Below are 14,889 nucleotides of genomic sequence, written 5' to 3' on the forward strand. Positions count from 1 at the left end.
TTCTTGTCATCTTACTGGACCCTTTTTCTTGGGGATATATTGGAACATTAAGATTTGCCAGTTTTCTTTGTTCTTTTTTTTGGGGACAGGGTCTCTCTATGTACTTGTGGCTGTCCTGGAACTTGCTATTGTAGACCAGGCTAGCCTTGAACTCACAGAGATCCTCCTGCCTCTGCTTCCCTGGTGCTGAGATTAAAGTCATGTGCCATCATAACTGGCTAAGGTTTTACCAGTTTGTCTAAGGTTTTACCAGTTTTCAAAGGCAGATAGTTTGGAATATAAAATACCTAACTTCTAGAATTAGAATTTATTTATCTACCTAGATTACTATATATATCATATATATGGGAAAAATAAAAATATGAGCAAATAATTTATAAAATTTATTAATTCAATAGAAATCCTAAGTTAAGAAACAGTAAATATTTTATCTGACTTAAAAATTAAGGGGGTATATATAATTGTAAGCACTTATGTAAGTTGGTGGTGTATTTAATACACTAGAGAACACTGTAGATGGCTCAAGTAACTCCAGAACACCTACTGTTTTCTTGTATGTATGGAAGGGTACATGTGTAGGCCTGGGACAGCTTTGGGTGTTGTTGCTCTGTTGCCTACTTGAACTACTCAGATAGCTAGGCATGCTTGCCAGTGTGCTCCAGGGTTTCTCCATCCCTGCCTGTCCAGTGATGGGAGTTACAGGCATCAACTAGGGCTTTGTGCTACCAAGAACGTAAATGATGATTGTTTCCTATCACAGATGTAGGACCATGGGATGCTAATATGGGGACTTTAGGGGGTATTTTGCTGCAGGTACTGGTCATCGAGTTTATGCCATGAACAGACTGGTGTTTACTGTTGAAATTCCATTTTATAGTTTTCTAGAAGGTTCTCACTTGATGTGTGATTGGGTAAAGTTTTAGAGAGTTTATTATGTAAGAGATGTAACAAAACAATTCATGAATGCATTAGAAAGAAAAGGAAACCTACATACTTGCACTAAGGGCCTATCTTCTCCAGAATAGACTTTTTTCTAATTATGTAGACTAATGGCCTTTTTCCCTGTGCAGTGGAGACTGGATATGCACATTTTGCAGAGATATTGGGAAGCCAGAAGTTGAATATGATTGTGATAATATGCAACATAGTAAGAAGGGGAAAACTGCACAGGGCTTAAGTCCTGTGGACCAAAGGGTAAGTTTCAAAGCTGACTTGTTAATAGAGATTTGGTGGTTGTCAGCCTGTGTATATCATGTTCCCTACCCCACCATACAATCCCTACCCCTACCCCTATGTAATGTGCCCATGACCTGGTAGGTGTTGTATCATCTAATGAATCATCTTATGACTTCTAAAGCCTTGAATTTTTAGTTCAAGACTTTTTTTTTTTTTTTTGGTTCTTTTTTTCGGAGCTGGGGACCGAACCCAAGGCCTTGCGCTTCCTAGGTAAGCGCTCTACCACTGAGCTAAATCCCCAGCCCCTAGTTCAAGACTTTTAAAAAAGATATTAGTCCCTTGTTATACATCCCTAGCTGTGCTTGAGTTTGTAGAACTACTCCTTTCTGTATGCTGAGATTACAGACATGTTTCCTGAGGCCAGACTTCATACATGATATGTTTTGATTCAAATCTTGATTTCTGGCCTTCTCCCTCAAAAAATAGCAAATACCAGACAAATAAATCCTTATTTGTCCTTAGCATTCCTTATTACCCTGTTCACCTCTGTTGTGGTTAGAAATCTCTAAGATAAAAAGTCACATGTTGTTATAATGCCATTTTCTTTCTTCTCCCCATCTAAAGCATCCATAATTCCTTATGCAGACTATTGTGATAATTTGGTGATGATTTCCTTGTTTCTTCCCCTGCCCCTTTAGTCTGTTTTTCTATATTTAAATTGTTCTTTTTCTTTAAAAAAAGTTTACCACTTCATTTTTTATAACTCTTTAATACCTTCCCATCATGTTAAAAATGAAACCCAAATTATTTTTATTTCACTGAAATTTTTACTGATCTTATTGTTCCCTGATTTCTAATGACAAGGATGCCTTCACATAGTTCTATGGTCATTAGAATTAAGTTTAGTTCTAATCTAATATGTAAGCTTAACAATCCTTCTGTGAAGAGAAGGAATGTGTTTAGGATATACAAACATTAAACAAAGTTTAAGTAGAAACTAAATTTTAGTATAATAGCTCTTCTAAAAATCTTGTAGGAGACAGAGACAGGAAAGTGGCTACAACTTTTAGGCTTGTTTGTCTTTATAAAAGTGCTAAACAAGTCAGAGCTGCATAGTGAAACCCTTTCTCAAAACAGATAAAAGGTAAAATGAAAGGGGAAGGTGGGTATTTTGGCGGGGGTTGGAGGTTTAGGGGTTTTGGCAATTGGATGAGAGAGAGAGAGAGAGAGAGAGAGAGAGAGAGAGAGAGAGAGAGAGAGAGAGAGAGAGAGAGAGAAAGAAACCTGAGTGTAGTCGCTGAAAGGCAGAGGAATAAAACTTGGTTTTACCTCCCTTGGGGAATTATAGTGACTTCTAATAGTGAAATTTTGTTTACTTGTTTACTATAAGTTTTTGTGACTCATATACCTTTTAAAGGATTTTTTTAAAATATTTATTTCATTTATATGAGCGCACTGCAACTGTCTTTAGACGCACCAGAAGGGGGCATCGGATCCCATTACAGATGGTTGTGAGCCACCATGTGGTTGCTGGGAATTGAACTCAGGACCTCTGGAAGAGCAGTCAGTGCTCTTAACCACTGAGTCATCTCTCCAGCCCTCATATTTTTGTACATAAGAATTAATTACATTAATTTTATTAGAATAAAAACTCTTAAAGTAGAATAGATCATAGTTTTAAAATTAATTCAAAGCAAAATTTTTTCTTTGATACCTATTATATAGCAAGCAATGTTCAGTTTGTTGTAATAATACTTTATAGCTATATTCTACAGACTATTTTATCGGAAAAAAATAGTTTCATCTTTTTTTCTCTTGGGGGCCAGAAATGTGAACGTCTTCTGCTTTACCTCTATTGCCATGAATTAAGTATTGAATTCCAGGAGCCTGTTCCTGTTTCGGTGAGTTACATGACTTAGTATTACCCTGGTACAGAAGTCCGTGGGCTGTGGCTTAGATGGGGCTTCTTCAGTAAGTTCCTTAACTACTCTGACTCAGTATGTCTGATACTTCCTCCCCATCGTTGTTTTAGAACTTAATTTTAATTGACATGTTATGTATACTTGTAGGGTACAATATGATGTTTTAACCTACATACAAATTGAAAGATTTAATCAGACTAACATGTCTATTACCATCAATTTAAATAATTGTAATGAGAATGCAATGTCAAAACTCCTTTATATAATTTTGAAATATGCAGTTTATCATTAAATGTGATTTACATGTAAGTAAGGCAGTAGATTAGTAGAACTTTTACACCAGCCTAATTGCAGTTTCATATTCTTTGGGCAATGTCTTTTTTTTTTCCCTTGCCTCTCATTCCAGACTCTGTAATCACCTTTTTATTTGTTTGGTTTTGTTCGTTTGCTTGCTTTTTGTTCCTGAGATAGGGATTGTACATACCCTTAACTATCCTAGAAATCAAAGAGAACTGCCTTTCTCTGCCTCCCCAATGCTGGTATTTAATGCTCTGTAAACACCTTATTAAACATAGTAATTATTTTTGTTAAATTTATTTTTGTGTGTATAGTTATTTTGCCTGCACGTATATTTGTGCACCATGTGCATACCGGTGATCAGGGAGGCCAGGAGAGAACATTGTATCTCTTAGGACTGTAGTTACCAACAGCTGTGAGCTGTTCTGGTTGCCAGAAATGGATCTCGGGTCCTGTGAAAGAGGAGCCAGTGCTCTCAACTCCTGAGCCATCTCTCCAGCCTCTAAAATGCTGATTTTACTATTTTTAAAAATGTATGAGTGTATGTGTTTACTGGGTGCATGCCCGGGGTCATGGAAGTCAGAAGATGGTGTCAGATACCCTAGAATTTGAGTTTCAGGCAGTTGTGAGCTGTCATGGATGGCGAGAGCCTGAGTCCAGGACCTCTTTTTCTTTTCTTACAAATTTATGAATTATAGGTAGATAATTTGATAAATGTTTATAGTGTACAGTAAAATGTTTTTGTTGTTTTTCTCTTTTTGGGCTTTACTTTGACTGTCCTAGACTCACTATATAACTAGGCTGGTGTCAAACTCAGATCCACCTACCTCAGCCTCCTGAGTGCCAGGATTAAAGATGTGCACTCAGAAAATAAATCTAAATGTTGAATAATTGTGTACTGTTGAATTTTTCAAAATGGCATTTCCATTTTTTTTTAAAAGAATATTTATTTTATTGTATGTGAGTACACTGTAGCTGTCTTCAGACACACCTGAAGAGGGCATTGGTTCCCATTACAGATGGTTGTGAGCCACCATGTGGGTGCTGGGATTTGAACTCAGGACCTCTGGAAGAGCAGTCAGTGTTTAACCGCTGAGTCATCTCTCCAGCCCTGGCTTTTCCATTTTTAAGCCCTCTTAACACAAATAGTGAAGATTGAAGGAAACTTTATGCGTTAGTGATTGTTTTTGTTGTTGTTCATTCTGTAGAGACTTGGAATAAAGACTTTAAAATACTAAAAGGAAGGGCTAGGGAGTTTTATTGCTGAATTAGAATAAAATATGCTATATGAACTTTATTTGTTAGCTGTTTATTGTTGAATGTAAGTATGTTAACAAAATTAAATGTTACTTGACTACTTGCTAAGTAGGCTAAGAAATCAATTTTAAAAGTACAAATATTTTGACAGATAAAAATTATCTTGTACAAGTATTAGTCATTTGATTCCCAAAAATCTTTTTCATCTTTTAAGTTCATGGATTTCACAGTAGAAAATAACTTCCTAATGTTTTCTTTTTATGGAGTATTCAGATATGGTAGTGTATGTTAGTAGTCCCAGGCTGAGGCAGGAGGATCTTCAATTTGAGGCCAGCCTAGGCTGTATAGGCTGTCTCAAAATAGCAGTACTATATACACTTATATCCCACAAGTAGAAGATTTTGGCCAAAGGTGGTGTCAGAATAAAATATAATTTTTTTTCAGTGTTCTGAGATTTCTTGTGAAGCTTTAGTATCTTCTATCACACTGTTGCTCTAACCATAGCATACATATACTTTCAATTTTTTTTTCTTTAAACTTTTTAAATAAAAACTAGAAGTCATCAAGTACCAAGTGAACCAGATATGACTGTTGGTCTTATGGGAGGCAACTTCTGCTAGTTGCCCCGCGGCCCCCCCCCCCATTTTATACTTGCTAATGAATGATAGGATCTTGGAAATTTTGAGAAACCATGTAAACCAGCACATATTCTGCAGTATGATTTGATATTAAAGATATATTTGGACAGAAAACTTGACGTACATTTGGTCTACCTTAAATGTAATCAATATGCTGTACATTTTCACATTAAACAGTTCGATATTTTGGAGAATTCTGACCTGCCATGATTTATTTTTTTAGATACCAAACTACTATAAAATTATAAAGAAACCAATGGATTTATCAACGGTAAAGAAGAAGCTTCAGAAAAAACATTCCCAGCATTACCAAATCCCAGATGACTTTGTGGCTGATGTCCGTTTGATCTTCAAGAACTGTGAAAGGTTTAATGAAGTATGTTAGCTTCCAAATATAGAGTATTGGCTGTTAGTTTCAGTTTCCTTTGCTTGGTTCTTTCCCCCCTTGTTGAAAGAACCACCTAATTTGACCTGCCAAAGCCCCCACCCCCTCATTGTATAAAAGCAAAATTTGTTTTTTTTTCCCCCCTCAGCTCTAGAAAAGAACAATTACTATGTGTAATTTGGAGTATATTCTTAAATATAAGACACTAAGAGTTTTATTGAATATCCTTTCCAAAGGGAGTTGTGGTTGAATAGGAAAGTAGTCTGAAGTTAAGTAACTTGGTGGGATATGGTCATGCACGCCCACATTTGGGGCACTTACAGGAAACTTAACAGTGCCTGTTGCCTGTAGTGTTTAGTTCCATCACTGACCACGTAAAGGAAGAATGTTAAGACGAAACTGCAGGCCTTAATATGTAGTGGTGAGGGTTTGGTTTCTACAGTGAGTCTTGGTTAACTCCACTTCTCAGAAGCTAAGGATGCCTTACCTATAACTGAAGGGAAAAATGTGACATAATCTGTCAGGGAAATTGCTTTTTGTTATCTTTGGAATAAAATAATTTGTTATTGTTATAGATTTTCTTCATTATAGGAGAAGAAAATGGTATTAGATGAGAATCCAGGTCTACTCATAGTAGTCTCTAGAGGCATCAAGGTGGCACTGTAACACACAAACCAAATTCTCTGTGAGATGTAAAGTGTGGTCACCTTGACATCAGTATGCCACAGTACATCCATACAGACTTACTTCAGAAGTTTACAAGTTACAAATTTTTGTCCTCTTTAAACTTTCGATTATTTTCAAATGAATATGCTATTGTGTACTGTCGTTGAAAGAAAGATATATTCTGCCTGTTTTAGTGCATAGTGGTGCACTCCTTTAATCCCAGCACTTGGGAGGCAGAGGTAGGCAAATGTTTGTGAAGTCCAGGCTAGCCTGGTCTATAAAGTAAGTAGTTCTAGGATAGCCAGGGCTATGCAGGGAGACCCTGTCTCAAAAATAAACCAAAGGAAACAAAAAGTTAGTTTGTGATTAAAATATTGCCATAAAGATAAAATTCTGATTATCTTGTGGAATGTTTGACCATTTTAAAAATAGCATTCTAATTTTCTCTTGAGTAGATTGATGCCTTCAGACAAGTTTCTACTGATTGACCTAAATAATTTGGAATGAGACTGTTATTAAGGTTTCAAAGTAACTTTATTAACAGTTCTGTACAGAAAGTGGTTCCATGTTCAGCAGAATTTTAGATAGCACTTAATCTGGTTTTAGCAATTTGTTCTCCCTAGAATGGCTGACTTTCGTCACCAATCCTATACAGTTTCTTAACTTTAGAAAGGATTATAATTTCCCTTTTTTTTTTTTGACTCTGGTATCCTTTTTAGATGATGAAAGTTGTTCAAGTTTATGCAGACACACAAGAGATTAATTTGAAGGTAAGCTTTTCAGACCATGCAAACTTGGTGAAGGAATATGCGTTATCAATAGGTGAATATCCTATCTTTTGCTTGCAGGCTGACTCAGAAGTAGCTCAGGCAGGGAAAGCAGTTGCATTGTACTTTGAAGATAAACTCTCAGAGATCTACTCAGACAGGACCTTCGCTCCTTTGCCAGAGTTTGAGCAGGAAGAGGATGATGGTGAAGTAACAGAAGACTCTGATGAAGATTTTATACAGCCTCGTAGAAAACGCCTAAAGTCAGACGAGAGACCAGTACATATAAAGTAAAATGACGTGGACTTAAATCAGTTGTTTTTAAGAAGAAGGAAACAAACAAAACACTCTTTTATTTAAGTGTTACTGGAATATCCTGTGTACAGTGGTTTTTACCTCCTTACAGAAGCTGGTAGCTTTCATACAGTATTAGATTGAAATAATGGACACAAAAAACATTCTTGTCAAGAAAAGGAGAGAGAACTCTGTTTGCTACTTTAAGAACAAAATTAGAAGTGAAAAGGTTTGGGGATTTGTTACAAATGAAGATGGTTCTCTGGCTGTTAGAAATGTAGATGATCATGTGTGTTAATTGGTGCAGGATACTGAGTCTGGCAAGCCTGCAAGGCTCATGTTGGGAGATGTGTCTCTGCTAGAGCACACAGTTACTCAGACACTGTAAAAGCCTCTCCTCCACAGACACAAATGGGTTGTTTTCTGGTTAAAAATGAGTAGATCCGATTCCACTTGAATGTCACTAAAGATGCATTGAATCATGCCACTGTATTTTCTCTCATTTTGATCTATCGGGCCTTAGTTTTTAAATTGGTTTAAAGAACTCAGCAGTAGTTTTATTTTCTTCTTAGATGTAGGGTCTAGGAACATAACCATTGATCATTTAGTCAACTTCAGTGGTGTACTAAAATGATAACTTTCAGTCGTGGATCATACAGAAAACCCTTCTGGAAATTACACTTACTGGTCAAATCATCTGATCACGCAGTTATTCCCTTGAAAGACAGAACATTTATTTCAGAATTTTCTGTATAGGTAAATTAGATTGAGAAGGTGACAACTAACTTTAACCCGGTCTCTCTTCATACCAGTTTCCAGTAGACCACTATTGGTAAACAGAAATCTGTCAGCTACCAAATGTGTACAATTTTCTGTATTTCACTTTGTCTTATTTGTAAATAGTGAGCTCAGACTTCTGGCAGATCAGCAACATTTGCTGAGCCTGTTTTTTAAGCTAATGTGTATTCTTACTAATGTTCCTATCAAGAATGGATTTGTAATATATGCTGTCTATTTCTAATGTTCACATTCATATTTTGAGGTTCTATCTTATTTTAATAGAGAACAGACGTCTCAAAAAATCTTCAGAAGCAGCTTATTATTGAAATATCAAAATATTGAAATAAACCCGGTGGGGTTAGATTACTCATCTGTCCACCAAGTGGGACACGTGCATGGACTGGGGGCTTTAAATGACTTAGAAGAGACCTTTAAGTAAATCCTGAAGACGAGCCAATCCCCACTTGAATGGTAATTGGAACAAACCTAACGTTATTTACTACCTGATGGCAGGAGCAGAACCTGAAGCAGATAGACCTACTTGCTCTGGTTTATTTTTCTCCTCTTCGTTGTGATGCTCAGATCAAGTGTGCTCTAGACTGTGTGCGCCTCTCCGCTGGATTAAGAGTTGTAGTCCTACTTCTGTACGGACACAGTAGAATATAAAGTGACCAAAGTAGAATTCAACATCAGAAACATTTCAGGTGTCAGCAGATGTGTGGCAAATCATTTGCCTCTTAAAAAATTCAACGTAAGCAGTTCAAACTGTAGACCTCCTCAGAAAACTATTTGACGTAATTGTCGAAGAAGTGAATATTTTTAGTGTGCATTGAATCAAATAAAGTGCTCTAAAGAAGTTACTACACAGATTCCTTTGGGTTTTTCTTAAGGGATATGGGTAACGAGGAGTGGGACTTAGGCCTTTCCATATTACACTTAAAAGGATTGTCATTCTTACCTCATCTCCTGCTTTCCATTAGCTTCTCTTCCCTTATAAATTAAGCTTCAGTTTTTTTGTTTTTTTTTTTTTTGTTCTTTTTTTAAATGCTCCAAACCATTTACTATTTTATTTCATTTTTTATTAGGGGAAGAGATTTTGTTTCTAAAATATTTTTTTTATTTATACCTATTTTCTTTGGCGTCCATGATTTTAATTTGTAAGTAGATGAATCTCTAAGGGTACATTTTTGGCAGTGGGGGAATGGGGGGTTGACTTCATTTTCTGAAACCTCTGAGTTCAGTGTTTTATATTTGCTTCTCATATGAATCCTTTTCAAAATTTTTAGCAATAAATTACAAATAAGCTCTGTTAAGTGGGACAAACACAGGTTTTTCAGCAAATATTTCTCAATATTTGAAGCCCTGAGAGAGAATGTGTTTCATAAAGGCATTCTTATATTACTTGGTGTTTTGTTTCCCTTTGTTTAAGACCATCAATTCAGAAGCTTCTCTCCGACCAGTGTTTCGTAGGCTGTTTTTGTTAGCAAAGGTGCCCCACTGCTGAGGAATGGATTGCTATCAACAATACACTCTTAAATGATAGTCACTTTAACTTTTATAAAGCCCTTTTTTGCACACTGATCATTGTGTTTTCTAGGCTTTAACATAAGTATGTCTACAAAGTAGAAAAACAATTCTTATTTAAATTATCTCGTTTCCCTGTTTATATTTTTAAAATACAAATAACAGAATATCTGTTAACTCCCGGATGTGGGTATGATATTCCCATGTTGTATTCTTTGTTAGAATCTGTACCTTAAATTTTGAGAAGTCCACATAATGATGATCTCTTAAAATCCTTCAAAGTTCTTGATGAACTTAGGGTCATTTTTTCCATCAGGAAACTAAACGTTCCTCAGCCTGCTCTGCTGGCCTTAATTTATGTATCAATTTACATATCTCAGCACTTGACTCTGCTACTTGATTGAGTGAGTGAACTGTACATCAGGCCCAGTGTTAAGGGCTCTAGGGTCTGGTTTGATCATGGACTTTGCTCTATATGCAAACATCAAACTATTACCACAGAGCTATGATAAAGCATTAGATCCCCTTTGGAATCAGCGGGTTTTTTCCACTTCTGTTTCTTATGAGGGAATTTTAGGTCATTACAAGTCAGTTCTCATTCTTTTAACAAGTTTGAGTTTTTTTTTTTTTTTTTTTTTTTTTTTTTTTTTTGTTAACCCAAAGACATAATGCTTCAAAGTGTGCAAATTATAGTTTTATCGATTACCTCAGCAGGTATCCTGCCACGTAATTATTAGTGAGTTAGTGTCAGTAACCTAAAAGATTCAGGTCTTCCGACTATGCCCTTAAGTTGTGGCTTACCACTTGTTATTGAACAGTTTTTTCTAAAATGTGGATGGGGAGTAGATGCTGTACTCCCCTCTCCTTAGCTTTTACATCTGGTACCCAGCCTCATTCGCATACAGCACATAAAGTACAAAAACGTCTATATCTTGTAGCCAGCATTGGATTGGATCAGTAAGTGGTTTTCTTAATTAAAAAATTAAGAAAACAAAAGACTACCAACCCTAACTCCCTGAGTTGAAATAGCTTCTTTGAGCTGGACAGATGACATGAGTAAAAAGCATGAGTGCCACAAGCATGAAGATCTGAGTTTGAATCCCCAGCACCTACGTACAGGTGGGTACAGTAGTGTGCATCTAAGCCCAGTGCTCCTACAGAAAGATAGGCAGAGGTAGTTTCCAGAAGCCCTTTGAGTAGCTAACCTGGCATATTCAGTGCTGAATCCCTTTCTCAAAGGTCGAAGGTGAGGACTAGCACCGGAAGTTGCCATCTGACCTGCACCCTAGCACATATGCCCTCACATACATGCAAACATACAGACCTCCACACATGCACCCTGGCATACATGCCATCACATACAACTTGTGAGTGTATACACCACGCATGTGACCTCAAAACATGCAAGTGGATATGCCAATTTTGCCTCCTTGCTAATTATCTGCTGAAAGATGTTTAAGATTTTTAAAGTATCAAAGTTGGATCATAAACCCAACTTCAATGTTAACTTCTTTCTCCCAGTTAATACTTCCTTGATAAAGCAATAACGCTGCTTTGAGTCTGTTGCCTAGTAAATAGCATGTCATAATCCTGCTGGATGGTGATTTTATAGGAAAGTTTGTATGCATATCACCCAATCTATCTTTTAAAAAAAGTAAAAAATTTAAATGTATGCTGGAAGTAATGACAATATATTGTGGCATTTTATTTTAAAAAAATTGGGGAAAGTTGCATATTTTTTTAAAAGTAGCTGTTTGAGTAAAAAAACTGAAGGTACTTTTTTAAGGAAAAAATTTATATGCCACAGTTTACATAGACATTTCCAATTTCAGCATTTACTCTCGGATATACTGGCTTCTTTACTTGGATAAATGCATGTTTTCCTTGGTCAAAAGTGCATCACTCTGAACTTAGTTACTTATGTTTCCTTACAGTACCCTTTATATATTTTTATTGTATCTAGAAGCAAAATTATCTTTAAAAAAATAAGTTGGGCATATTTGTCAAACTACAGAATGTATAGAATCAAGGCTATCCCTTTTCTAGCAAGTGTTACTTAAAACTGAAAACGATACTGTGTTACAGTCAAGAGATTCCTATGAAGGCACAAAGGTGATTTTCTAAGTGTCACATACTCCATTCATTTGTGGCCTAAATTTCATGTTGAGAATGCCTGCTTCTGCTCTGAACAATGTGGGCATTTACTCTGTTTTACAGCAGTGAAACATGGATGTGAGCCTACGGTGCAAGGTGTGCGCAATTGGAAACCTGTTGATTTTTCTATGTGGACATATCTACACACAAGGGTTAAACTCACAGCCTTACTAGTTCCTTGCTTCCAGTATTTCAACTGGTCTCCCCTCATTACTACTATTTTTGCACATAGTTAAACTACCCTTCAGAATGATTCTTAAAAAGTGCTGTTTCTGTGGTATTGTATTCTCTAAATGATCATATTTAATTTTTTAAACAAGGTTACAATTTCTAATTGTTCTGTTCCTGTGTTTTTTGCTGCGTGTAATAAAAGCAAGTTTTTCTTTTTATGGTTATTTAATACATTAGCTGCCTGTAAATAATTCTTGTTACAATGCTCTGGAATGTGTTGTAGAAGTTGTACTAGATTAGTTTGAAGCCTTGTTTAAAAACCACATTGTTTTGGCTATTTCTATTAAATTAGAAAATTGCAAAAGTTTTCAAATGAATTTCCTTTCTTTTTGAGACCTAATTGCAATTCATTAAAGTTTATATTTTGCCAGACACTTACTATAAAATACAAGCCCCTGTCTTCATGTGTCTTTAGACTGTTAATAGTATAGTGATCAGGATTGGCACAGGAGACCTATAAGTTGATCACAGGTGATTAGTGTTTTCCACAAAGGGGAGAGATATTGGTGATTTTGTTTTGGCAAGTGTTAAAGATAAATTGGGTTTATCTTTAGAGCCATAGACAACTCTGCATTAGGTGAAGATTGAACATTAACTTCCTGGCAAAGTGAGTAAGGTGGGTGGAGACCTAGACGTTGTCCCTCTGTCTTCAGGTTGTACAGAACTTAAGTCATGAAAGACCAAGTTAAACAGGAGACTGGAAATCATTGTTGTCATCCTTTGTAGATAGGCTTAATGTAGTAGATAAAAATGTCTTTTGGGCATTCACTATACAGGCTTGGTTTGAACCCTAATTTTGCCCTTTGCTTCTGTGAATCTTTCGTAGTCATTTAGCTCAGTGTGAAATAAGAATCAGCATGTCTAGCTTGTGAACTCCGGGAATATAGGCTCATCCTAGCACAGGGATGATACAATAGGAGCTCCTAAAAGGCTTATTATTCTTTGATTTTCCAAGACAGGGTTTCTCTATGTGTATCCTTGGCTGTCGTGGAACTCATTTAATTTGAAGATCCACTGCCTCTCAAGTGCTGAGACTAAAGTCGTACACCACCATGCCCAGCTTTAAAAAAAAATATTTTTTTTCCACACTAATTCCAATACCTGAGAGGTGGAGGCAGGAAATTTTTTTTAGTGAGACCAACCTGGGCCACGAAGTGGGACCCTGTCTCAAAAACATAATTTTGAAAAAGAAAATGCATTTCCCTTATAGTGATGAAAAAGATCTTTTCACACTAGACATTTTAAGTCTGTCCTCAGCTCTTTTTCCCCCTCCCCCCTCAGCTCTTACAAATTGGTAATTTTTAAAACTAACTTAGTTGATCAACCTAACAACCTTAATAAAGTTTTGAAGCTTAAGAGAATATAAAGGTGAAAATGTAACGGAGATTTTTGTCTCTAATTTTCCCCTATGCATATTACATAGCCTCAGATAGTGATAAACACATTACTGTTTGAGGTGGGTGGGTTGGGTGTTTTTACTCATTTGTAAAGATGTTAATGATCTGGAAGGGCCATAAAACTTAGGAATTTTATAATTTATTTTGAAAACATTTAAGTGTACATATTCTCAAAGCTCTACCGCACTGTTGGTGTAGCATTTGGCCTGAGTCTAACAATAAGGAAATAAAACTGTAATGTGGGTACATCCATAAGACCTTTGGTCTTTATTTTTAAAAAGAACATAAGTCATGGGTAGTGTACCAGAGACCTGATGGAAGGAAAGTGGTATAAATATTTAGAAGGCAGTTTGACAGTATGTCCATTTAGCAAAACAACAGTAGTAGTAATAGGTTCCCCTCTCAGACATGATCTCTCCACCTTGGGCCTTTGCCCACTTCCATAGTACCAGGTATGAATTCCCTTCTAAGCAGCAGGCCCCAGAGCCATCCAGGAAGCATCTTGTTACTGTTCATGTTGATTTCTGTGGCTTTGATGGAACATGCTGAATAAAAGCAACATGGGGAAGAAAAGAAAATGTTTGGCCTCCATGTCAGACCATCATTGAGGAAAGTCTGGCGGGAGCTCAAGCAGGATCTTGAAGCAGAAATCATGCTAGGTCACTCATAGGCTCATGCTTAGTAGCTTTACACAGCCCAGAAGCACATACACAAGTGAAGTGATGATACCACAATCTGGGGCTGGACCCACCTGTATCAAGATTATCTACAAACTGGTGTAGGCAGTTCTTCAGTTAAAGCTTTTCAGATGACTAGGCTGCATCTACTTGGCGTTGCTAAGTAGGACAGTTGTGCCCATAACAGTCATGCCACCATTACACAGTGGACACATCTTACCTGGCAGGTTGATTTGTAACTTGCAGGGTCTTCTGCTGGGTATAACTTGAAAATATTTGGTAGAGTGCTTGCCTATCATGCACGATGTAATCCTTAGCACCACATAAACTGGGTGTGGTGGTGCATGCCATTAAACTCAGCACTCCGGAGGTAGAGGCAGGAGGATCAAAAGTTTGAAGTCAGCCTGGTTACCTAGTTTGTTCATGAGACCCTATTTTTAAAAAAAAATTTTTTTTTAGCACCTTAAGCTCACAGGCTTGCTTTGGTCTGGTCAGTTTCCTTTTTTTTATTCAGTACAGAGCCACCTGCTCAGAGGTGGCTGGGCCCTCCCACAACATCTAGAAGATACCCCACAAACATATCTACATGCCTGTCTGATGAAAGCATTTTCTTAACTGAGGTTCCTTCTTCCCAGATGACCTGAGCTGTGTCGGGTTCACAAACTAACCAGCTCCAAAGGAAAGCTATTAAATGACAAGAGCATTGAAAAGTGCCATTTAATGC

At 36.8% G+C, this 14,889-nt stretch overlaps 1 protein-coding gene across 7 annotated transcripts in view; it reads left to right on the forward strand.

Annotated features, from left to right (window-relative positions):
• Trim33 (tripartite motif-containing 33) overlaps window positions 1-14,889 on the forward strand; it is a 92,853-nt gene that overhangs the window by 73,006 nt on the left and 4,958 nt on the right. For 4 of the 7 annotated variants that reach the window (XM_063282278.1, XM_063282277.1, XM_063282276.1 and 1 more), the window contains 5 exons: window positions 1,071-1,194; window positions 3,003-3,077; window positions 5,514-5,666; window positions 7,061-7,111; window positions 7,190-12,404. In XM_063282278.1, coding sequence (XP_063138348.1) covers window positions 1,071-1,194; window positions 3,003-3,077; window positions 5,514-5,666; window positions 7,061-7,111; window positions 7,190-7,402 — 616 coding nt within the window. In that variant the 3' untranslated portion in view covers window positions 7,403-12,404. 7 annotated transcript variants of the gene reach the window in all.

The sequence above is a fragment of the Rattus norvegicus genome, chromosome 2 (genome assembly GCF_036323735.1).
Source record: "Rattus norvegicus strain BN/NHsdMcwi chromosome 2, GRCr8, whole genome shotgun sequence".
Taxonomy (NCBI): Eukaryota; Metazoa; Chordata; class Mammalia; order Rodentia; family Muridae; genus Rattus; species Rattus norvegicus.